Genomic DNA, 23,929 nt, shown 5'->3' with positions numbered 1-23,929 from the left:
TTATCACATGAAGTTAGAGACCTAATAGAAATAGGGAAGCGCAATCTATGTGATTGGTCAGCGACCGTGATTGGTTAACATCTGCCATTTTCCCTATACGAGTGTGAGAAGCACCAATTAGACACATTTGCAAACAAACGGCAGCCATTTTCTTTTCAGTTTGCGTCTCTCTATTTATATAGAGTCTCTAGTTGCAGTGAGTTAGGAGAATACGCATCGTATCTAGATGTTCGTGCATCATGACTTAACATTGTATTTGATAAATTGACAACTCTAACGTTTGACATGTGAAAGATTAAATCTAAAATTAAAATATTAATAAAATAAGATTACAGAATAAGTAAATTAATGAACAAAATCTAAACATTTAGATTTTGTTTCTGGCAATCATGGTCCACGAATATCTAGATTTGAAATGACGCAACTTTATATAATAAGATATTTCTGCTATGGAGTGTACACATAGCGAGGAAAGAAAAGATGAATGTATGACAGCGTCACATGACAAATTCAATTTAAAAAATAAACAAGTTGTATAATCTTAAATTAACTAAATGAAATTATAATCTTGAATTTTTTAATCAATATTTTCCTTGTCCTAGTTGGCAATATATAAACGTTTCATATATATTCTTAGATCCATGACCGCGGCTGATATTTATTTATAATCGCAGGGGCCGCTCTTGCTCGACTTCAACATGGGCGTTTCTTTTGTCGTCTGCAATGTATAGAATGAGCACTGAGCCGAAAATGACCCAAAATTGTGGATATTCGTAGTCGAGTGTTATTATTAAATCCGCCCAAAATCAATGCACGGACAAGCTGCCATTAGGAACACAAGAATACGTTATTCATGCTGACGGATGTATTATACTTCCGATCGCTACTTTGTGAGTGTACGATAATAAACAGTTTTCTCATGTATCGTGTTTTAAGTTCAATAATTGAATTAAAATCGCGAAGAAAAATAAACAAGCGAATCTGTTTCGCCAGGCAATCTTTTCTTCACTGACACTTGGAAATTCGAATGCCGTCGTGAAATCAATGAGGAATTTTACCGATTAAATTGGAAGGTTATGCAGCATACTCGAAGGAAAATAAAGACATTAAGATCTTTTTATGTGCTAGTTATTTGCTACAAGCGAGAGAGAGAAAGAGAGAGGGAGAGAGAAAAAAAATAATCGTGGATAATGGCAATGATGCATTGCTTCAATGCGTTTGACAAGCATTGAGAAACTAAAGTACAAGGTCCCTGTTCCAAATCAGCTGATCAGCAGAGAGGCTATATGAGGTTTAATTAAGCTTTAATGAATATGAATATTTATTAAATACCTACGTTGAAGATATTTGTCAACCGACAGTTTATTTGCGTCAGACAATTGTGTGTAATCATAAGATAAGTTCTCACAAGGAAAAACAACAGCTGAAAAATGTCAGCGAATAATTTAGCAACAGTAAATACATCCAGAGGCAGTAGTTTCCAGAGTCGAAATTCACAAAGGTCTATCCTTCTGAAAGTAGTGATTCTTGGAGATGGTGGTGTCGGAAAGTCCTGTCTCATGAACAGGTTCGTGTCGAATCACTTTGATGAGCACAGTTTTCACACTATCGGAGTAGAATTCTTGAATAAAGATATTGAAATCAATGGTGAAGCATATACTTTACAAATATGGGACACTGCCGGGCAGGAGAGGTTTAAGACTCTCAGAACACCGTTCTATAGAGGTTCGGACATTTGTCTCTTGACCTATGCAATAGATGATAGAACGAGTTTTAGGAATCTAGCGCTATGGAGATCTGAATTTCTTAAGTATGCAGATGTTCAAGAAGGCTCCACATTTCCATTTATTGTTGTTGGCAATAAAGTAAGCTATTGAGTTGACAATATTTTTGTTGGATTATTTAAAAAAAAAACAATACTTTTTTTTTTTAATAGGTGGATGTGCCTGAATCTGAGAGACAAGTTTCTACAGAAGAAGCTCAAGCATGGTGTTTAGAAAATGGCAGTCCCCCGTTAGTTGAAACATCAGCAAAAGATGCCACTAATGTTGAGGCAGCATTTGGAGCAGCGGTTGACGCATGGGCACGATTAGAAGCTAAATTAGAGCGGCCTTTAGTGGAAGATACTGTTGATCTTTCTAAGCAACAGTCTCCGCATCGTTCGAGCTGTTGTATGCCTGTGTCCAGCGCTGAGTAGGTCACGGCTTGTGATTTTAATCATTTTTCTTTTTATAGTTCGATGAAGTTATGCATGATGCCTTTTTCTTAAGATCTATATTTGTGGTAAGATAATTGAAATAAGTGATAAGAAAATGGTCATGATATACAGTCTTTATCTGATGCAAACCAACTCTGAAACAATTGTTTAAAGTTTCTTTATGTTTGCAAGAAATAGAAAACATCGAAAATTGAAACTGATAGAGACAGTGTTTATTCTATTCAGGATCTATATGGACATTGCGCAAATGTAAGAAATTATTTTTCTTTATTGGGCCTTATCTTTTCACATATTTGTAAAAAGATGCGTGATTTGTGAAAATCACTTTATTCATGAAAGTCCATAGAGTTGAAATATGTGCTTATTGCGTAAAGTTAGAAGTTTTTAGTGAATAAAATATTTTTTTTTTAGTTTCACACGAGATAAATATTTTTGCAAATACTTGAGATGTGGATTTTTCACACTTGGCGTACTCTGTTTCTAGGTCTAACAAAGTAATTTGAAGAGAATCTCTTGTGTGTCTACAATATCTCTCTTCATTATACGATGAACTTTCTTTATTGACGCTAGAATTTCGTCGGTTGTGTAAATGGAATATGTTGTTACAATTTTTCGACATTTTAAGTCACAGTTGAGATTTCTAAAGAATGAATGGACAGGATATTATTTAATGAGTGATGACTTTACTGGTTGACTTATATTCTCTTCTTTTCGTGAATCTTAACAAAATACTCAAATAAAGCCACAGAAATTGTATATGAGACAAATAATTATATTGTTGTGGTTGATATTTCCAGAATACAATTTTAAAATATAAGATCAAGTTGAACGTCCTATTCTATCAACGCTTTGTGCAGCTCTTGAGCTACTGACAGTATTTTAAGTATTTCACACAATTGGCTTGTGATAAAATAATAATAATAATACAATGATAATAATAATAAATAATTATAATCATGAATTGAATAAGAAATAGGTATAAATTCTAATTTTAGCTGTGTAATATCTAAATTTGCCTTATCCTTGCGACACATGTTTAAAATAATAGTAAAGCGACATGATTTTTTTAAGTCAAGTCTTGCTATGGATATATATATTCATATATATCATATTTATATGTGAATTTGACGCTTATATAAAGTATGGCATATGCTTTTCTGTTCTTAGAACATTCTATCCAATGTCTAACAATTTTCCGGCAAAATTAACCACAAGTGCCAAGAAGACGCTATCGCACACGTTTCTCCTGTTTCATGTCGAGTGCTAGTGAGCATCCATATTAGGTCCTGACCAAAATTAAATTGATTTCTCAGTTATATGAGAAATGAAGAATATACTAAACAGTACAACTATGCTCAAGAACTTAGTCTCAAATGTTAAATTAAATAGATGAGACAAAAAACGAAATGCAGTTTTCGACGTAAACAGGAGAAACATGATCGCGCTGCTTGGCACTTTTCGCACACATTTTTGCAACCGTCTTCGGCACTCAAAGTTAATAATATTACGCAAATGAAGCTTTTTATACGATCACAGATGCGTACGACGTGTTCCTACAGCCGTGTATCTCGAAAGAGATACTTGATTCTTTAGAAATGCCTCGTATACAGCATAAAGGAATATTCAATGTTGTTGCAACTGAACAGAAAATGATTTTTCAACGAGATTCGGATTAATTTGTGTGCATGCTGGTGCTTTTTATATATAGCTCTATGTGAAGCATATAAATTTATAATGAAATATAGCATTAATTAAGATGTTAAGGGCGTAAAACTAATCATATCAAAGTGATAAATTCACCTCATAATTACCATACATAGACGCATCATTCTTACGCCGTCTCCATATGAAATCTACAAATTATTTTTAAAAGAACTATTGCACATATATGTCTTATTTGTGAAAAAATGCGCATACTGATTGTTATTTATTATTTTTATATACTTAGTAGACTCACGGCTACACTTACTCGTATGTACATGATCTATGTATATCTGTGTATGCCTTAAAATTTTATAATTCTGGGGATCGATTTTGCAAGGAAAAATAAACTTACACTGCTTGTTTAAGAAGCGTTCTTCGATTACTATTTGTCAAATAAAAATTCTCGCAAAAACAAGAACTGAGAACGAGAATTTATAACGCGAGAATTATTAGGGAGAAGATAAAATCTTTTAAATTCCTTTCCCTTTTTTTATTTTATTCGAAATAATATTTTCTGATATTTACATACAGTAATATATATGACAATTTTTAATAATGGTTCAATTTGTAACGATATTTTATAATTTGTTTTTTTACACTAGTTCAAGATAATGTAGCAGCGCCTTTTCCCAAGTATAAAAAAAAAAAGTTACTGATAAACGTTTTTACACAAGCATAATGTAATAAAAACAAATATTAATATACAATTGAGAAAAAGTGCTCCTTTGCGGCAACGAGTCTCACATGAATATCTTAACAATATTTACAACTCAGGCTTGTATTGATATTTTTAAGATTTAAGCTCGTGATAATGAAATATATCTCAGGATTTCAATATTATTTCAGGAAATGAATAATAACGAATCATATGCTATTTTAATAAGTATTTTCTTCATTCTCCTGTGGAATGGAATTTATGTACAATTATTTAGAGTATTTTATCAGAGATAATAAAAGTTTCTTTTCAGATTGAAGATAAAGAAAGATTAAAAATAAAATTATGAAACTAAAAGAAATTATTTTCTGCTTGTCGCTGCATTCTACTATATTCGTATATTTACTGTGTCATGCGTTTAGAGAAGACCGATTTTCTATAGGTCCTTAATGGTCAGAACGCATGTTCTTAATTTTTTTTTTTTTTTTCATTCAAACGGATTTCCACCGTAATACAGTAGCACACGCAACTTCGTGCGAATGTAGTTTTTAGGAAGAGTAAATTTAAAGCAATTTACTGAATGCTAATGACAATGTTCCGTAACGTCTACGATCACTGATTTTTTCCAACCAAACAGGAAGTAACCGATGGCGGCACCCAATACCACAGCGCAGCACAGCCAGACATTGTAAGTCATGAAGATTAGCATCAAAAAGTAAGATAAGACTATCTGCACGATATGCAGAAACGTTTGAAACACATGCATCCAGGACAGCATAGTTGGCCTGCACAAATTGACACATTTCGTTACGTCCGAACTTAAAACCACAAATAGATGATATTTGAAGATGGAAGATTTAAAGATTTGAAGATATTCAAGATATAATTTGCAATCTAACAAGAAGTCGTACCAAAATGCAAAGCGAAGTTTCTATGCGGTTTTAAAATTAATTGAATTAATATGAAAATTGTTGAACAAACCGCTAATAAACGTTAATTAGTAATATGTGTCAATGCAATAAAGCATATTTGAGAAAAAAGCTCTCAGTGCCTCATGAGATTTACTTACGGTTGCTTGTGGATTACTTCGCCAACCATACTATAAAAAAACATAAACAAATTTAGTGATTAGATTTATAACCTAAGCTATGCATATCGTTTATTGGATTTTAGTAATCTTGCAGAAATACTGCTCTTTCAGTTTGAACCATATTCATTATCATGCGCTCTCATGATGCCATCCAGCACTTTTCAAATTCTTCATAACAAAACAATATCGATAAATATACTCTTACACAAGTAAGAATAGAAAAAGCGATTGCTTTTTGAAAATCTATCTATCGTAACTATATAAATCTCGTGAAAATTAGAACTTACTGAACGACTCGGTTATCTTCGGCCACCACATTCTTCTCGGTGGGCACTGTGACGCTTCTGTACTGCAAAGAGTTATACGTCTTCCAGAACAAGTATTCTCGATAGTACTTCAATCCTTCATAGAGCGCCGCCATGATAATAATACCGATCATCGAGCCGACGAGACCGCCGATTGTCGAGATTTTCCAATTCTCGAATAATACCGCTTCGCAATAGCCGGCATGGAATGTCATCTGAAATGCAGAACGCAAATTGTATCATTAACAGCATCGAGTACTCAATGATCATACGGTCATACGTACGGTCATACGTACCGACATACCGTGCGGACTCATGCTGCCACACATATCGTGCATCGAGGCGTCGTGATTCATATTTCCACGATTCATATTTCCATTATCCATACTGTGGTCCATGCTGCTGTGGTCCATGCTACCGTGATGCAGATGACCCGTGTGCGTATCGTGAGATGCATGACCCCCCGTATTGTTCGGCATTATATGACCTGCGTGATCGTGGGACATCTGGAAAAAGAAAAAGATTGTTAACTAATGTTCTACTAATCCAATTTTATAACATGTATGTTATATTATTACACGATATAATTTATATCAACAACTTCAACAAATTTTTTTCTTTCAATGAGAAACTCCAACATCAAATGGATGATTCTTTCACACAAGTAATATAATGGAAGCAATTCAAGCGCCTTTTAACTCTTGCGATAAATGAATGAATAAACACGAGACATAAAATATGTGAAGTTGTGATGCAATAGAATTTAATTCAAGTAGGATTTCAGAATGTTTACTTGTGCATGATTTAATATATGTCGCACGCTTCAAAATGGAACATTTAAAGTTTTTCGTTATCTATCATTGTATGCTAAGATCTCAAATATACGTTGAAGTGAAAAGTCAACAATCATAAAAGTAGAAAAAGACAACCATAAAAGTGTTTCGCAAGATGAAGTAAACCTGTTAGAGAGATTTGTATCTTGTTTTACTTCTTTCAAAGTTAAATTTAATATTTATTTTCTTGAGCATTTACAAATTTCACATTTCCGCAAATTTAATTTTTGTTATTGTGTTTTTAAAATAATGCATATTTATTATTACAAAAAAGCTTCTTCCTCTTTCAAGTAAAAAATTTAGAGTAAAAATAAATATATTTTTCTCACTCTTCTTACTTAAATAAATATGTTTAATTAACACAATGCTTCGTACACGAAATATATCAGAAAATGCAAATCAAATAACCAAAAAAAAAAATGTTTCCTTATGCAAGAGTAAACCGAAAATGTAGAATATTTTTCGTACAAATTTATTTTATAATGTATTTTAACTAACAATAAGATTCGGCTCTATCTTGATAAACACTAAGTTTTCCTGTTAATTTTTGCAAAGTACTGGGATAAAATGCATAGAGTACAGAAAATAATTTTAAAAATAATACAAATTGCGCTGATAAATATGGTAAAATGTGTTATTTAATTGTTTATCCAAGAGAGCACATTTTGCAAAAATATTTTCATCGCATATCGTGCAGCGGGTGTTTATATACGCTGTTCAAACAAGACGTTTTTTCACTCGTCGATTACAGATTATATGATCAAAAAATTATATAAAGATATATATGTTGGGTGTTCCATAAAATTCACAACTTTAATTCCAATAATAAATTCTACGATAAATTGAAGATTAATTTTTCTTAGCAAACATGTCGAAATACCGAATGTCAAGGTGCAAAAATATATGATATTGTAAATCAGAAAGTTGTGATAAAAATGATTGCAGCTAATCTGTTTGCCCTCTTCGGCGGTCCACAGGCTTCTGTGGCTTGTACATATAAAAAGAAGAATTCTCTATACATATGTATAGAATTCAATGATTAAATCAGAATTGCACACATCAATGAATCGTTCTAGGACTGTGATGACATCGATAACGCGTATAAAATATCTTACAATTAGTGCTTTGGAATTTTATCGATCAATCGAACGTTGCTCGATATATGATCATCGAAATGAAGTACCGTAATACTGTGCATTTATAAACAAACCGATGACTTCGACTTCAATTACACTGATAAAGTACAAAGATAAGAAACTAAGAATAAATGCTTGAGGAAAAAGATAAATCGCTGGAATATTTACACACGACAAAAATTTAATAATTTGTACAATTTTAATAAGTTCAAATTTTTTGCATGCAACAAATATGCGAAAAAAAAACTGTATCACTGTAATTCCATTATTCTAAATAAATATAAATAAATATAAAAATCGGTTTCATATCTGACATCAGATTCAGTGACTTGAAAAAATATAAGTACTAAAAAGCAGAAAAACTGTGCCTTTAAAGCAATTAAGTATCTCACAATAAAACTGAGCGTAAGCTTTGTTAACAGCCGGTTAACAAATACGATTAATCATTTATTTAGCAGCGGTTGCTAACCACAAAAACCGCGCACGTTATTAAAATCCGCGATAAAGAGAAGTGTCTTGACAAAAAAACAGGAAACGAGAAGAGTATCAGGAAAAAATAAAAGAATCTCGAAATAAATATTTTGCGCAAGAATATGTCATACGTTACATCATAAGTTTTCAGCAAAAAAAATGCATTTTTACATTAACGCGTACAGGAATTTTTAATATCGAAATAGCAGGATATATTAAAAGGAAAAGCACGTATCATAATACTTCCAGAAGTAAGGCAAGAATTCCAATCATCGATCAGCTGATTATTCCTTAGTCGTGACGTCAGAACGCAATAGAATTTTCATTACAATAAATTTAAAAATTACAATAAATCCAAAAGTATACGTCGATCACGTGCTGTTATATCATATGAAAGTGTTCAATTGATCGATACGCTTACCGCTCCAGTCTTATTGTGCTTACATTCCTTCGCATGCCGTCGGCCTAATATGAAAGTATACCAAAGATCTTCGTGTCAACGTGTGCCACACGTAGCAGAATCTCATTGTAAGCAACACAGATCTTCCAAGTGTAATTCGAACTCATTCTGGGATTTTAATTAACAAAATTTTAATCAACTAATGCAAAAATTCTATTCTCCGCAATCCGTTGAAAAAGTTTATATTCTTAACAATTGTTCAAAGATTACGCGGCAAAACTAGATGTAATCAACCTTGTGAAAAATCTATAATCGTAAGGAGAGAAAGAGCCAAATATTAGCGCAATTAATATTATATAATATCATCGTAGTTACGTGCTGCACATTTTTGAAAAGAACGCGTAATGCGACTCGAGAGCGTTTTCTCGGTTTCGTATCTCGCGTATTTCAGCATAAACTTTCGCTATCGTCAGATAATGCATACTCTTTCAGCCGAGGGTTGGCGATATTGATTCCAATTGGATCAATGACGGTAAAGTATGATTAATTAGCGCATCACCAAAGACTGTGGGGAAGAAGCGCATATATCCATCGCAGTTTCACGTTACACGCGTGATAATCCGCGAGCGCGCGCGATCCGATGTATCAGCTTTCGTGTCAAAAGAGAATGTTCCATTCTCTCAGGTAATTTAGACAAAATGCACCGTTATGGCGGAGCATTGAACTAGATCTGCTGTAACGTGGCTTTCACTTTTTCTCAGATCTATCTCTCATACAATCGAAACGTATGATGTACTGATGAAACTGCGTTATTGTGCGCAGCATACGAGAATGTAACGAGGAAAGATCCGGGAAGAGCAAGGATGACGTAAAGCAACTTGCTTCGCGACCAGACACAATCAAGTAATTCGCAGTTCGTTTTAAATCGTGTCTCTAGTCACATTGCGGGGATAGATTTCGGTTAAACCACAATTGACGTTAATCGATCTTTGAATTATAGACGAACGCGTGGATATCCTGACGGCATTCCTAAAGTAGTAATTAAAAACGTGGAATTTCAAGGATAAGATTCTTCAATGCTTACCTAATCAGAGATCTTTAGAATGTACAAGAAAAGCTTTATTTGCAGGAATAAGAATGCAAAATCTCTGCACGCGCAAATTGTCGCATCAAAGCAGAAGCAAAAGATTCTTTAAAACCTAAAAATGTATACAAATCAGAAATAATAAGAATATGAAATTACCAACCAGATGTCTGTCAATGTTGATTAATAACGATTTGATTGATCGGTAGAGACGTGATTTTATTTTGCAAAACGAGTAGAATACTCGAATGAGAGTATGCGATATAAGTGAAAGTAGAGACACAATCACGAAAAATCATTTTACACACGCACACGAGAGAGCGAGGATGTACGCTAAAGAAGCTCGGAATATCCCGAAGTTCTCGAAATTCCCATTATTACACGTGAGAAACATAAAGTCGCTTACCTTTGCGGGCGAGGTTATATCACGTTGTGCGTACAATGATCCGCGACGAATGTGCGAGGCCGACTAAGTGACGACAATGGAATGAAACGAGCTTGCGTACGTGCACAATTCTCCACTTCTTTGCTGTCAGATACACGCAGGAAACCCCTCACAAGTCCATTATAAACTACTTCACACTTTCACATGCAATTTCCTTCCACCATCCATCACCGCGGAACTACGCGAACTGAGAGTCGACTGCGCCCGCGCGTAGTAGTCGACTAATACGCGACCATAGACGCAGCGAATATAGACGTTCTATTCTCCCACTACATTGTTACTATATAAATTTGTCCAAAATTTATCAGGATTGCCAACTACTTTTTGTCAAAAAACTAATCACTAAACAATTGACAGACTGTAGTTACTTTAATTGGACATACTGGGATACATATAGATGAGCATTGTTTATTAAACTACGAATTATGCACAATCGTGTTCTTAAATAATATGCTCCACGCGACTTGTTTATAAGATAAAGAAAATTAGTTTGTGTCGATGTAGACGCGGATTCGAGGAGTTTTCTAACATCATATATTCTTACATTGAAATAATATGTCAGAGGAAATTACAATTAACAAAGATAAGATTCTTGATAAATTAATAAGTTTCCAAACTTGAAAACAAAAAAAATTGTAACACGTGTTGTTGTGCTGTACGGAATACGCCATTGGCTTGCATATTAGTCTATTATGTATTACTTGCAAAAGCTAGAAAAGGAGTTCATGTCTTTTGGTGTATCGTAAATAATAAACGCGAAAACATGCCTGGAGGTAGGCGGAATGCTGCCAGTCGGACTGGACCGATTGGCAGATCAGGAAATACTTATACTAGTCTTGCTAATGTTAACGGACGAAATAATAGTGGAGAAAGAACAATTGGGAATATCACAGAGGATAAAAAAATTGATGAGATTTATGGTGGAAAATCTCTGGCACCGAAACACATCCCAATACCTGTGGTACCAGTCGATGGACAATTAACGTTTGAGGCTTTGTCTTTGTTTATCTCAATTATTGCAGCTTGCCTGCAACTACTTAATATATATAAAACTGTATGGTGGTTACCACATTCGTACAATAGTTATAGTGTGGTATGTTGCGCTTATTTTTATTACATATTTGTGATCGCATTCTATTAGAAGAATTAAAGAATGCTTAATTATATCTTGATGTTTCAGAACATGTATTTGATAGATCCTTATCTGCTTCTATTTATTTTTACAACAATGGCATGTAGATTTATTTATACATTACTATGTCAATTCATTGATGTTTCATTGCCAATTCGATGGTTGCCTACTATTCAAAAGATTATGAGGTATTGTCATAGGAATATTATCTATAAAACTTGTATATTTAATCTACAGTATTGAGATATAATAATCGTGCATTATTTCAGAATATCTCTATCAATTTCTGTGATGAGTATAATTGGCTGGTGCCTCTATCATATGGCTGAAAGACATAACTTTATGAAGATTATTTATTATATATGTTATCTGTATGTACTTTCTTACTATATAAGTGTGCTAGTATATGAAATGATTTATTATTAATATATATGTGAAGAGAGATTTGTATTCTAATATACAAATCTTTTAATTAAGATTAGAGATAACATGTTGCTTATGAAATCTATTTGTTCCAGAAGTTTTTCGGTATATTTGCTTACATTTGGAGTACGTTCAACATTATTTTTTGATATTTCTACATCATTCTCATGTGGAAAAGAGGAACGGAAGACAAAATACTTGTTAGGTAAATGTCACCATTCCTATTGACAATGTTTTATCTATTTATATTATTTGTCTCTGAAATTTAGTATTATAGTGCTATTTTTTATATGTAGATAAACCCTTGCACAATTGCTCATTAAATGCATCGGCCATCAGAGCAGAAGTATCCACGTTAAGAACCGATTTTAATCGACGATTAAAGCGGGCTTTATTTTCATCTTTTAGTAGCGCATACATCTGTGGAGTCGCGCCCATTATTTTTGTACCTTCGCATTTACATTTCAATCTACCGTGGGTAGTGCAACATGCATTCTTATTTTTTCTTGGAAGGATAAGCGCATATTTTGCTCAAGCTTATCCTGTTAGGTGAATATATTTTTCAATACGTCGTAAAATTATTTGTCAAATATAATAATCAGAAATAACGTAAGTGATTTATCGACACTCTAGATACTGTGATGTGCTACATAGAGCAGCGCTACATTTAGGACGGTGGATTAAAATAGAAAATCGTAACAATCACGTATACGCCCAACCATGGAACGAGATGATATTGTGGCCGCACGGATCGATCGTAAGACATAACAGAGAAATTTACCGTTCCGAAGGTTTGTGCACAGCGGCGGAACCGGGTAACCTAAATCATTATAGATTCCATGTACGTGATCTTACTTTATCAGTAAACGCAATAAAAAATATTGAATTCGATATTAATATAAAATGTTTCACAGGCTTTATTTAATAATCCGACGATGCTGTTGTGTTCATTATTGGGACTACAATTATTACTAGTGGGCGTTCAATTGGTTATTCTGTTACACACACCTGAATGGTGTCAAGTACTGTCAATGATGCTGTTATTGATCATAAATTACTATACTCTATTCAAAGTGGCTAGAAATTATCTAATATGCTGGAAGGTGTATCGTGCCGAACAAATAATTCAAGAGAAATCTCAGATGGTTGTAAATCCAATTGCACAATAAAATGCAAATACCTGTGCGACATTTACTTTATATTGTTTTTATCTACTTATTAATAAAATGGGGATATTGTAATAATTCAATGAGATATTGTAATTATCCGCATGAGAAAATTTTACGCTTTGTGCAATTTACGCGATAATTAGAAAACACATTTTATGTATAGATTCATTGAATTAAATTAAAGCAATATGTAATATATTGAAGGCATTTATTTCGAAGCATAAAGCAGAAAGGATGTTGAACCCAAACTTGATACGCTATACATTTAGTATTTTATAAATTATCACTTGCTTGAATATCGAAAAAGATTGCAAATGTTAAGTAATAAATCTGAAATGCACTTGTTAGGAAAAGTCTGTTTTTCTAAAATAAAAAGATAAATGCTTTTTATATCGGTTAGTTAGTCTACAGATAAAGTTAAATCTCAATCTCTCTCTGCAATGCTCTACTTGTACTGATAATATATTAATATAAAAACATTAAATATGATCTTTCAAGAAATTTGTAATATTCTTGTGCTTTATAATTTAATAGAGTGTGATTATAATTTAATAAGCTCTGAAAAACATTAATAGGCATATATATATATGTATATATATATATGTATATATATGAATAATTAATTCTGGAAAAGAGTACGTGTAAATTCTATGTAGTCCAATGCTGCCGTTATCGGTCGTTCCGATTTGGGATCTACATAAGGTTTCATACGAGCGACGCAGTAATCGGCCATTTCCTTTGTGAGGTTCTGAAAAAAAGATTGAATATAAATTGCATATGTCGAGATTATAGAATGTTGCAATTCGGATCTTTAAACGTTCCACGAAATTTGCACTTACAGCATATAATTCCTCCTTCGTGACATACGGTCGATCCGCTGCGGTAATCGCTCGGAAAGCATTTTCTATCTCCTCCGAGCTCTGCACGTTCTCTGTTTCCTTGCTGATCATAAACGCCATGTATTCTTGCAACGATACATAGCCGTCTCTGTTCGGATCCACGATGTCTGCGAATAATAAAATGCATTAAATTAGATGTCTAGAGTAACAAAAAATAAAAAGTAACAATTTAAATCGATAAAACACCTAGTATATTTTCGAATTCTGGATCAGGTTGTCCTTCCTCCATCATGGGTAGATCGTAACCCAGAGCTCTGAGGCACGATTTAAATTCTTGGTGATTCAGACGACCGCTCTTGTCCTTGTCAAAGTGCTTGAACATCATGGAGAATTCTTTGAGTGCGTCTTCAGACACACCGGACTGATTTCGGGCTTGAATTTGCTGCTCCAAATTGTGTTGCATACGCATTCCCAGCTGATCCAACTGGTCCCATTGCTGCGCTAATCCCACAGTACTGTGCTCTGTGTAACGATTGTCCAGAATTAAATGCTCCTCCAGAATGGCTCCTAAATCTTCGATCTTTTTCAGGTCTTGACGACGTGCGCGTACTTCTTGAGTTTTTCTCTGCAAATTTATAAATGTAATTTATATGAAAAAATATATATTTAAATTATAATAAAAAAAAACATTTTTTCTACAAACCTTCGTAGCTTCCAGTTGCTGTTCTAAAGATCCAGATCCTTCCATCATGGATGTTCTATAAAAAAATTAATATTTTCATTTTATGCTTAATTAAATAATTAAGTGGATAAATAATTCCTCATATATTTCGATACAAACCTTGTTTCCGCGAGCCACTGATGGAAAGCATTGGCATGCTTGGCAAATTCCTTACGCAATTTATCATTCTCGTCCTGCCGTTGTGCTTCCTTCGCGAGCTCGACATCGCGTTCCTTAATTATCTTCTGTAAATTACGCCAAGTATCTTCCAATGCTTCCATCGTGAACCACGTGTACGGATTAGGTCCGACATTGAAACTCTTGATCTGTCTGTCGAGAGCGGCCAGAGCTTGGAAGTCGGCTTCCGCGGACGACAAGCTGGCCTGGAACTGCGCGTGCGCTTCTCGAAGAGCACGAATCTCTTCGATACTGTTGCAGCGCACCGGGTCCGTCAGATCCTCCTCGGCATTCTCAAACCAGGAATTGAAAGCGGACGCCTTCTTCGCGAATGTCAGATAAAGCTCCTCGATTTGCCTAAACTGATCCTGCATTCTCAATAGACGCTGCTTTCTCGCGTCCGAATCGGCCAAGAGTTTCTGCCAACGTGTGATGACGTCGGCGTGACGTTTCTGAATACTGGGCGTTTGATCGTGGCCGGAATCAACGAGCATCTCCTTCAGCGAGGTGATGTTCTGGATGCCCTCGTGCTCGAACGCGTGGAGACCGGCGTCGAAGGTCTCCTGTTTCGTGAGCAGAGTCTGCACGGTCGACAGATCGCGGCCGAATTCTTCGGAACGCACGTGGGTTTCCTTGTCGGCGATCCACGACTCGACCACGTCGGCCTTCCACATGAACTGCAGATACGCCGAGTTATCGTTCAGTCGAATCTTCCTGCGAGCCGCGAGAGTTCCGAGTTGCTCCAATTTGTTACGCAACTGCGCGCATCTCTGGCCGATAGCGTCCGCTCGATGATTGCCGGCCTTGATCAGCGTTTCGCCGGCCTCGCAAATGTCCTTGCAACGTTCGCCGTGAGCTGCAAAGTCGGTTTCGAATGCATCGTGCTTCTTCAGAAGACCTTGCACGGCGGCCATTGTGTCGCCATAATCCTCGACGGAAAGTAGCTGCTGCTTCTCCGTGATCCACGCCTCCTCCTCTTCGACCTTGGCGAGAAATTGTTGATACGTCAAGGACTCGTCGAGTTTCTGTCCCCTGGTAGCGGCCAATTGCTTCAATTCGGCCCACGCCTGATTAAGAAGCTTCAGACGCTGCTCGATTTCGGGTACTCCGAGATTCGAAACGTCCATCAATTTTTCTCCCGCTTCTTGGACAGCTTGTATCGCGGGCTCGTGACTGCCGAGCTCAGCCTCCAATCTCTTGTGCTTCTTCTTCAGGTTCTGCACGCCCGTAAGATCGCGACCGTAGTCGTCGGATCCGACAAGAAGCTTCTTCTCCTTGATCCAAGACTCCTCGTCGGCGATGTCGCGGAAGAATTGATGCAAGGTATTGGCTTCGTTGAGTCTCGCCTGTCTGTGCGCCGCCAGATTTCTGATTCGCTCGTAACGTTCGTTTATGCTCTGTCGCTTCTCTTGAATGCCAGCCGCGTCGAATTGGCCGCTCTCGATCAATGAGTCGGCCTGCGTGTTCATATCCTTGATTCTCTCCTCGTGCGCCTGTATGTCCGCCTCGACGAGCTGATGTTTCTTCATGAGATTCTGTACGGAAGCCAAGTCCTTGCCGGCGTCCTCAGACGTGAGCAAACTTTCGACCTCTCCGAGCCAGAAGTCGAGATCCTTGACGGCGGCGATGTAAGTGCGCTGCTTGTTAGCTTCCTTCAATTTCATCGACTTCTCCGTGGTCTTTTGCGTGAGATACTCCCATTGGTCAGCGATGGACGCGAGTCTCTTCTGAACGGCGTCTTCTGAACCGGCACACTGGTGTTTCTCGATCAGATTGCCCCCCATGGCGAGCACCGACTGAATTCGATCCGCGTTGGCCGCCAATTCGGCTTCGAAGGCCTGATGCTTCTGATGCTTCGATTGTATATTAGCGGGATCCTTGTAATTTTCTTCGGTCGCCAGTTGAAGTTTCTCGGCGATCCAATTTTCCATTTCATCGGCGTCTCGGGAGAACTGCTGCAGGGTCTGAGATTCGCCCAATTTGGAACGTTTCTCGATAAGAGCGTCCTTCAGGTGTCGCCAGCGGTCCAGCACTTGGCACCGTCTTTCGTCGATGGGCTTGGCGGCATAATGTTCGGCGGCGATCAACTGATCAGCCAGCGTTTGCAAAGTGGCGATCTTCTCTTCGTGAGCGTTGATCGCTTTATCGAAATCCTCGTGTTTCTTGATAAGAGCCTCGACGTTATCGCTGTTGTCCACCGCGTCCGCGCTGCTGAGGAAAGCCTCTCGCGCGCTCATCCAATTCTCCGCCTGCTCGCAATCTCTGCAGAACAGCTGCAGTTCGAGATTCTGGTCAAGCTGCATGCGTCGCTGGATCCAGGCTTTCTCCAGTTCCTGTCGTGCTTCGGCCATAGATTCGAGCTTCTCCGTTATCTCCGCAGTGGCGTAATGATTCGATTGCAACAGTTGTTGACCGAATAATTCGAATGCCTGAAAAGTGCCCGCCCTGGCATCTATTTCCATACGGTGTTCCTGTAAAAAAGAATTCGGAGAAATTTAAAGCAGCTCGCGATGGAATTCTTGGATTTTCTTGAATCAATGCGCATCAATATACAGCCCTGTTTGTTATATACGATCAAATCCATTCGGCAGTAGATGTTACGGCAAGCAGAAAGAGAGTAAAATTACGCGAGAAGCATTGAAAATACTCAAACTGTTAATAGGCAGTATTTTCATTGCAAAACATCGCCAAAATCAGTCAGGCTTCTACCGTAAAAAAAAAAAGAAGAAGAAAATCATCAACGATACTATGATTATATGAGATTAATTTTAAAGGCATTCGGCCGGCAAATTCGCGACTTCCCTCATTGCATGCTTAAACGCTCTTATACCTCTGGAAGTATGCCATATCGCGCATCTATCTCTGCTCTGTGATTCTATAATTTAAATGGATCATGAACGATTTGAAAAAATGAGCGTGATGATCATATTTAATCGTATTGCGTGTGAAACATTTTTACCTGGTGGCGTTCGAGCAGCGCCTCGGCGCCCGTGACGTCCGATGCAAGCTCCTCCGAAGCGACTAAGCCCATCATCGAGTTGATCCAAGCCATCAAGTCGCGGTAATCGCTGAGGAATCGTTGCAGATCGTAAGAGTCAAGAAGCTTTTCCTTTCTGTTGTTAGCTTTGGCCGTCAGTTGCGTCCACTCTTCGTTGATCTCCTTCTGTTTGGCGTACGTTTGCTCGGCCGTCTCCGGATGCGACTGCATCAGGCGATTCGCCGTCTCGTCGAGCTGCTTAATCTTGTCTCCCAGGGCCGCCAAATCCCTCTCCAGACCCTCGTGTTTGCGCTGCAGGGCCTGAACGCTGCGCAAATCCTTGCCCAGATCGTCGTTGTTCAGCGCCGCGTCCTTCTCGCGAATCCAATCTTTCGTCTCGTCAACGTCGCGATGGAATCGCTGCACTTCGTGAGCGGAGCCAAGCTGACTGGCGCGTTCCGCCGTGAGCGTTTGCAAGCTGGTCCACTTCTCGTTCAGATCCTTGATCTGCGTCTGGATCTTCAGCGCCGCTTCGGTCTGCCCGAGGCTCATCAATTGCACGGCGATTTCGTTCATCTCGGCCAAACGCACCTCATTCGCCTTGAGATCGGCTTGGAAATCGTCGAACTTCTTCTGCATGACCTCCACTTGTTCCAGATCCTCGCCGACGTCTTGCACTTGCGCGTGATTTTCCTTGTCCTTGATCCAAGTAGCCAGCTCCGCGGCTTCTCTCACCAGCACGTAAGCCTTGGCCGTCTCGTTGAGTTTGTTCTGACGCTCGCGCGCCAAACGCAGAAGATCATCGTATTGCGCATCGATCTGCGCTTGTCGCGCGGCGATCGAGCTCTGTTCTCTAGCCAAATTCTGCTGAGATGCGCTAAGACCCGCCTCGGGCTCCACGCGCTTCACGTACGCCGCTGGCACGAAGCCTTGACGATCGTTCACCTCGACCTTCCACCAGTCCTTGTTGTTAGAGTTGAGAAGGGTCAAAGTATCGCCCTTCTTCATAGACACTTCTCTGGGCGACTTCTCGGTGTAGTCGTAAAGAGCCACGACGCATTCCTTGCCGGTAATGTCGATCGTAGGGGTCTCCTGCTGTCTGCACGCCGCAGCTTGATCCTTCAGCGCTCCAATGGTGCTGGCGAACGCTTCCAGGTCGCTGACCAGCGCTTCGTGCTTCTTCAGAAGGGCTTCGGAACTGTCCTCGTCCTTGCCGTAGTCGCCATTCATCACAATCGGGCGTTTCTCCTTCATCCAGGACTCAGCTTCGTTCGCGTCGGCGAAGTACTGATGCGCTTGCAACGAGTCGTCCAGATCATTCTTGCGCTGTCGAGCCTTGTCCTTCAGTTGTCCCCAGTGTTCATCCAGAGCTGTCAGTCGCTGATTGATCTCTTCACCAGCAAAGTGTCCTTCTTGCAACATCGTCGAACCCGCTTGGCAAACCGCGGCCACTCTCGGCTCGTGGTTATTAATTTCAGCCAAAACGGCCTGATGCTTCTTCTGGAGATTCTGCACGCCGATCAGATCGCGGCCGCGATTGGTGGACGCCGCGACCGGCTCTTTCTCGCGTATCCACGCTTCCTCGTCCTCGATATCTCGGAACAGTTGCTGCACTTGGAGGGAGTCCAGAAGCCGTTGTTTCCTCAAACTCATAGGTTGCTGCAGAGAGCTGTATCTAGTTTGCAATTGCTCCTGCTTGGTCTTGATGTTATCGGCGTCGAAATGACCCGACTTGACGAACTGTTCGCCCGCTTGAGCGATGCCGTCGATCCTGTCCGTATGAGAGCCTACGTCGGCTTCCAGAAGCGCGTGCTTTTTCTGCAAGTTCTGGACGCTCGTCAAATCCTTGCCATAATCTTCCGACATGAGTTGTCCCTCCACTTCCGAAAGCCACAGCTCGATATCTTCTATGGTTCGGTTAAACTGCTGCTGTTGAGAAGCTTCCTGCAACTTCGCACCTTTCTTCTCGCTGGCTCGTGTCAGACTTTCCCACAGCGTCACAATTTCGTCCGTGCGAGTGCGTATGCGATCGCTAGCGTAGTGGCCACTGTCGATCAATTCCTGGCCGGTGGCCACCATCTCTTCCATCCGCGTCCTGTTTGCGTTCAGTTCCTGCTCGAAATTCTGATGCTTCTGCACCTTTCCGTTCAAGTTAGTAGGATCCAAGTAACTGTCGTCGGTGGCAAACTTGAGTTTCTCATTTACCCAGCCCTTCGTTTCGTCGCAGTCTCTCTCAAATTGTTGCAACTTATAAGCGTCTTCCAGATGACGGCGTCTTTGAGACGATTTCTCAAGGAGAATGGCTCTCCGTTCCAACAGCAGCTGGCGGCGTTGCGCTACGTCGTCCGCGGCATAATGCTCACCCTCGATTAACTTTCCAGCAAAGTCATCGAGCACTTTGATTTTCTCCTCCTGTGCTGCTAAAGATTTATCAAAGTCCTCGTGTTTCTTAATGAGCGCCTCTACACTGTCGAGCGAATCTCCTAAATCTTCGTTAGCCAGAAATGCTTCCTGTTTGGCCATCCATGCGTCTGCCTGTTCGGTGTCCCGATAGAATAGCTGCAAATCCACGCATTGCTCGTACAAGATACGCCTCTTTTCCCACAAACTCAGGAGAGATGATTTGTCGTCAGCAAGGGAATTCAATTTTCGCGCCACCTCCTCGGCAGCGTAATGCTTCTTTTCCAAGAGTTTATTACCAGCCAGTGTGGTTGCGTCGAAACTATCGGCTCTGGCGTCAATTTCACCCTTGTGTTCCTGGTGTCTGTCGACTAAGGCCTCAGCGCCAGCTACGTCTTTAGCTAGCTCGTCCGCGGAAATAATGGCGCGCATGTCATTCATCCATGACACCAGATCGCGATAGTCGGCTAAGAACCGATGCAGATAGTAGGACTCGTCGAGTTTTAGGCGTCGCTCTTTCGCCTTTGCGGTCAGGCTCTCCCACGATTGCAAAATCTCGGCGCGTTTGGCTTTAATTTGTTTGGAATGATCTGCTTCGTGAATTGAAGCGAGACGATCGGCTTCTGCGCCCAATGTAAACACCTTATCTTCCAGTGCGGCCAAATCGCGTTCGATACCTTCGTGCTTTCGTTGTAAGGTTTGAACGCTGGCGAGGTCTCGGCCGAAATCATCGGATGACAGTACAACATCCTTTTCTGCGATCCAAGCCATGGTCTCATCAGCATCACGATTGAATCTCTGAATTTCGTGCGCTCCGAAGAGCTTCTCCTGCCGCAGTGTGGCCAGTTGTTTTAGTCTCTGCCAGGATTCATTCAGCTCCTCCTTCCTGCGCAGTATCGTATCACGTTCAGGATGTCCGTCTAACAGCAGCTTGTCTGCCAGTTCATTAACTTCAGTGACTCTGTACTCCTGGCTGGCCATATCTTTTTGGAATTCGTCAAATTTTCTTTGGAGCACCTCCACGTGCTCCAAGTCAAGTCCAAATTCATCGGTCGTTACAAAAGCTTCCTTGTCATGAATCCAGAACATTACTTCGTCACAATGACGAATGAATTGTACGAGAACCAAGGCCTGTTGTAACTTCAAGCCCTTATCAGCCAATCGAGATAGTAGCAACTCCCACAGGCGATGCAGTTCCTCTTTAATTAAATAAATGGTATCGATAAATAAATTTGCCATGCGAAACAGTACATTTCATAACTATCATAATTTCTTTTCATGGATAAAAATTGGTTAAGAAAATGCACACATACAAAATACACATCTGTGTTAAACTCAAAATTGAATAATTACTGTTTTAAATTAAAATATTCTTAGCACTTAAACTTACCTAGTCTTTTGCGAATTACATCGCTTGCAAAATGATGTTGTGCTATCATTTCAGAGCCAGTATTGTCAAGAAGCACGATGGCATTTGAATGAGCAGCGACTTCTGCTTCAAAAGCCTGATGTTTTTGAATCTTTGCCTGTAGATTGGTCGGATCTTTATAGCTCTCATCTGAGGCTGCTTGGAGCTTCTCGTAGATCCATCCTTCGAGTTCATCCGCATCTCGCTTGAAATACTGAAAAACAAACAAAATGATTAGTGTAAGCATAAAAGACATGTAATTACAGCAATTGAAAGAACATTTGGGAAACGTACCTGAAAGCGACGGGAGTCCTCGAGCTTGTCTCGCTTATTACGCGCTTCCGACTTAAAGTTAGCATATCGTCCTAGTACTTGCTCTCGCCTTTCTTGGATGTCCTCTGGATTCTCAAGAATCTTCACCTCCTTCGGCGTAATTTGATCCATGTCTGACCGATTGTTGAAGTAGTTCACAGAATATCGTGTCCAAAATGGCCACAAATGGGGTGTGGCAGAATTAATTTGCCGCCGGGATCAATAAGTGACGTTTCGTGCAGGCACTAGGAAAACATCGAATAAACGCACGGTGATAGATCGTTTTGTCAATAATACGGAAGTAATAATCGCTCGATTCAAAATTTCTCAATTTGTGATTCACTCGCGAACTGGCGAGATCCTTTTAATCCGTTTGGCCTCGATCAGCCTCGACTGACGTTTCGACCGGGTTCTACACTTTACGTGCTCTCATACACTGTCATACACACAAGATTCCGATAGCGCTGTGTGCCAAATGGATGATTGTTCAAGCACTGCGCCAATAATAGTGATGATATAACAGACACTGAACTATATATTCATTGGAATGTTCTATAGTTCAGTACCGCAGATTTTTTAATTCCGCTTGAGCATTGTAATCGCCCATAGATATTTTAGTTCCGGTATAACTCAGCTTGAGCGTTAAATTCACCCTTTTAGTTCTGGTATAATCCTCTTGAGCGCTGAAATCGCTCTTTTAGTTCTGGTATAATCCTTTTGAGCGCTAAAATTGCTTTTAGTTCCGAATAATTCCGCTTGAGCGCTAAAATCGCTTTTAGTTCCGCATAATTCCACTTGAGCGCTAAAATCGCTTTTAGTTCCGCATAATTCCGCTTGAGCGCTAAAATCGCTTTTAGTTCCGCATAATTCCGCTTGAGCGCTAAAATTGCTCTTTTAGTTCCGCACAATTCCGCTTGAGCGCTATAATCGCTCTTTTAGTTCCGCACAATTCCGCTTGAGCGCTATAATCGCTCTTTTAGTTCCGCACAATTCCGCTTGAGCGCTATAATCGCTCTTTTAGTTCCGCACAATTCCGCTTGAGCGCTAAAATCGCTTTTTTAGTTCCGCATAATTCCGCTTGAGCGCTAAAATCGCTCTTTTAGTTCCGCACAATTCCGCTTGAGCGCTGAAATAGCCCACAGATTTTTTAGTTCCGCATAATTCCGCTTGAGCGCTGAAATAGTCTACAGATTTTTTAGTTCCGCATAATTCCACTTGAGCGCTGAAATCGCCCACAGATTTTTTAGTTTCGCCATAATTCCGCTCAGGCACTGCAATCGCTCGCAGATGTTTTAAGGGGATACTAAAGTGGTCTGTTTTACCATACCTATTTCTTTCAAATACATTTAACTTTTTTTTTGGCTGTGTAGAATGAAAAGTCCTTTCAAATCGACCGTCCGTAGTATATTAACATATGTACTTTACTTACAGAAAAGGACTTTTCATTCTACACAGCCAAAAAAAGTTAAGTGTATTTGAAAGAAATAGGTAAAACAAACCACTTTAGGATCCTCTTAATTCCGCTATATTCTACTTAGGCACATTTAGAATCGCCGTCAAATTCATGTAGAAAAGCGGATTCCAAAATGTTTAGAATTCAATGTGCTGTAATACATATTTACACTAATGAAATAAGAGTCGACGAGCCAAGCGCAAAGTTAATATTGAAAATTTCATGCTGCTAAAATACAAAAGTTATTTAAAACTAATATAATTAAATTAATATAATTAAACACAAGAAATTCTCCATATTATGTAGATTGGATTTTATAACTAATAATATAACTTTGTGTGTGGATAACTATTTCAAGCGTCGATTTTTATACTTTGTGTTAGAATGTTTAATTTTTTAATTTAAAAATTCGTTCTGCTGATTTTAGTTATAAATAAGTTCTTCTTTGATCCAATTTTTACGTAATAAACCACTACTATTTTATTGCCACTGTATTCATATTAGTTCTGTTTAGAATGCAACATACATTCTTTAATAACATTGCTAAAAATCTGGCATATTAAGCTTATGTTGACGA

At 38.9% G+C, this 23,929-nt stretch overlaps 4 protein-coding genes and 1 long non-coding RNA gene across 10 annotated transcripts; 3 read left to right on the top strand and 2 right to left on the bottom strand.

Moving 5' to 3' along the window:
- Positions 1–248: 248 nt before the first annotated feature.
- On the top strand, positions 249–3,006 carry Rab9 (RAS oncogene family member Rab9). Of its 5 annotated transcripts, XM_067360271.1 has the most exons (5): positions 249–486; positions 675–890; positions 994–1,865; positions 1,937–2,193; positions 2,630–3,006. In XM_067360271.1, the coding sequence occupies exons 3-5, from the start codon at positions 1,431–1,433 to the stop codon at positions 2,700–2,702; spliced, it is 765 nt and encodes a 254-aa protein (XP_067216372.1). In that variant the 5' UTR covers positions 249–486; positions 675–890; positions 994–1,430; the 3' UTR covers positions 2,703–3,006. The 5 variants fall into 5 exon arrangements, 3 of the variants coding, with proteins under 3 accessions (XP_067216372.1, XP_067216370.1, XP_067216373.1); XM_067360269.1 differs by lacking the exon at positions 249–486 and having other exon boundaries at positions 539–890; XM_067360272.1 differs by lacking the exon at positions 249–486 and having other exon boundaries at positions 541–890; positions 2,703–3,006.
- Positions 3,007–4,390: 1,384 nt separating this feature from the next.
- On the bottom strand, positions 4,391–10,556 carry Ctr1A (Copper transporter 1A). The gene is made up of 5 exons (XM_012364085.2): positions 10,303–10,556; positions 6,269–6,478; positions 5,955–6,187; positions 5,647–5,676; positions 4,391–5,362 (listed from the first exon to the last, which is right to left on the bottom strand). The coding sequence occupies exons 2-5, from the start codon at positions 6,476–6,478 to the stop codon at positions 5,161–5,163; spliced, it is 675 nt and encodes a 224-aa protein (XP_012219508.1). The 5' UTR covers positions 10,303–10,556; the 3' UTR covers positions 4,391–5,160.
- On the top strand, positions 8,853–10,061 carry LOC137001431 (uncharacterized). Its single transcript, XR_010891445.1, has 4 exons — positions 8,853–8,940; positions 9,305–9,496; positions 9,574–9,715; positions 9,813–10,061. It is a non-coding gene; the product is annotated as an uncharacterized lncRNA (long non-coding RNA).
- A 148-nt stretch (positions 10,557–10,704) lies between the features above and the next one.
- On the top strand, positions 10,705–13,095 carry LOC105670531 (transmembrane protein 39A). 2 transcript variants are annotated; one of them, XM_067360261.1, is made up of 7 exons: positions 10,705–11,434; positions 11,522–11,661; positions 11,743–11,844; positions 11,995–12,101; positions 12,193–12,445; positions 12,530–12,737; positions 12,811–13,095. In XM_067360261.1, the coding sequence occupies exons 1-7, from the start codon at positions 11,105–11,107 to the stop codon at positions 13,063–13,065; spliced, it is 1,395 nt and encodes a 464-aa protein (XP_067216362.1). In that variant the 5' UTR covers positions 10,705–11,104; the 3' UTR covers positions 13,066–13,095. The 2 variants fall into 2 exon arrangements, with proteins under 2 accessions (XP_067216362.1, XP_012219506.1); XM_012364083.2 differs by having other exon boundaries at positions 11,992–12,101.
- A 161-nt stretch (positions 13,096–13,256) lies between these two features.
- alpha-Spec (alpha spectrin) lies at positions 13,257–22,473 on the bottom strand. The gene is made up of 8 exons (XM_012364086.2): positions 21,882–22,473; positions 21,570–21,801; positions 17,762–21,378; positions 14,746–17,273; positions 14,608–14,662; positions 14,151–14,529; positions 13,905–14,071; positions 13,257–13,813 (listed from the first exon to the last, which is right to left on the bottom strand). The coding sequence occupies exons 1-8, from the start codon at positions 22,029–22,031 to the stop codon at positions 13,685–13,687; spliced, it is 7,257 nt and encodes a 2,418-aa protein (XP_012219509.1). The 5' UTR covers positions 22,032–22,473; the 3' UTR covers positions 13,257–13,684.
- Between the last annotated feature and the right edge of the window lie 1,456 nt (positions 22,474–23,929).

Source organism: Linepithema humile, chromosome 8 (genome assembly GCF_040581485.1).
Source record: "Linepithema humile isolate Giens D197 chromosome 8, Lhum_UNIL_v1.0, whole genome shotgun sequence".
Taxonomy (NCBI): Eukaryota; Metazoa; Arthropoda; class Insecta; order Hymenoptera; family Formicidae; genus Linepithema; species Linepithema humile.
Note: the sequence above shows the minus strand (reverse complement) of the source record. Positions and strands in the feature narration are given on the sequence as shown.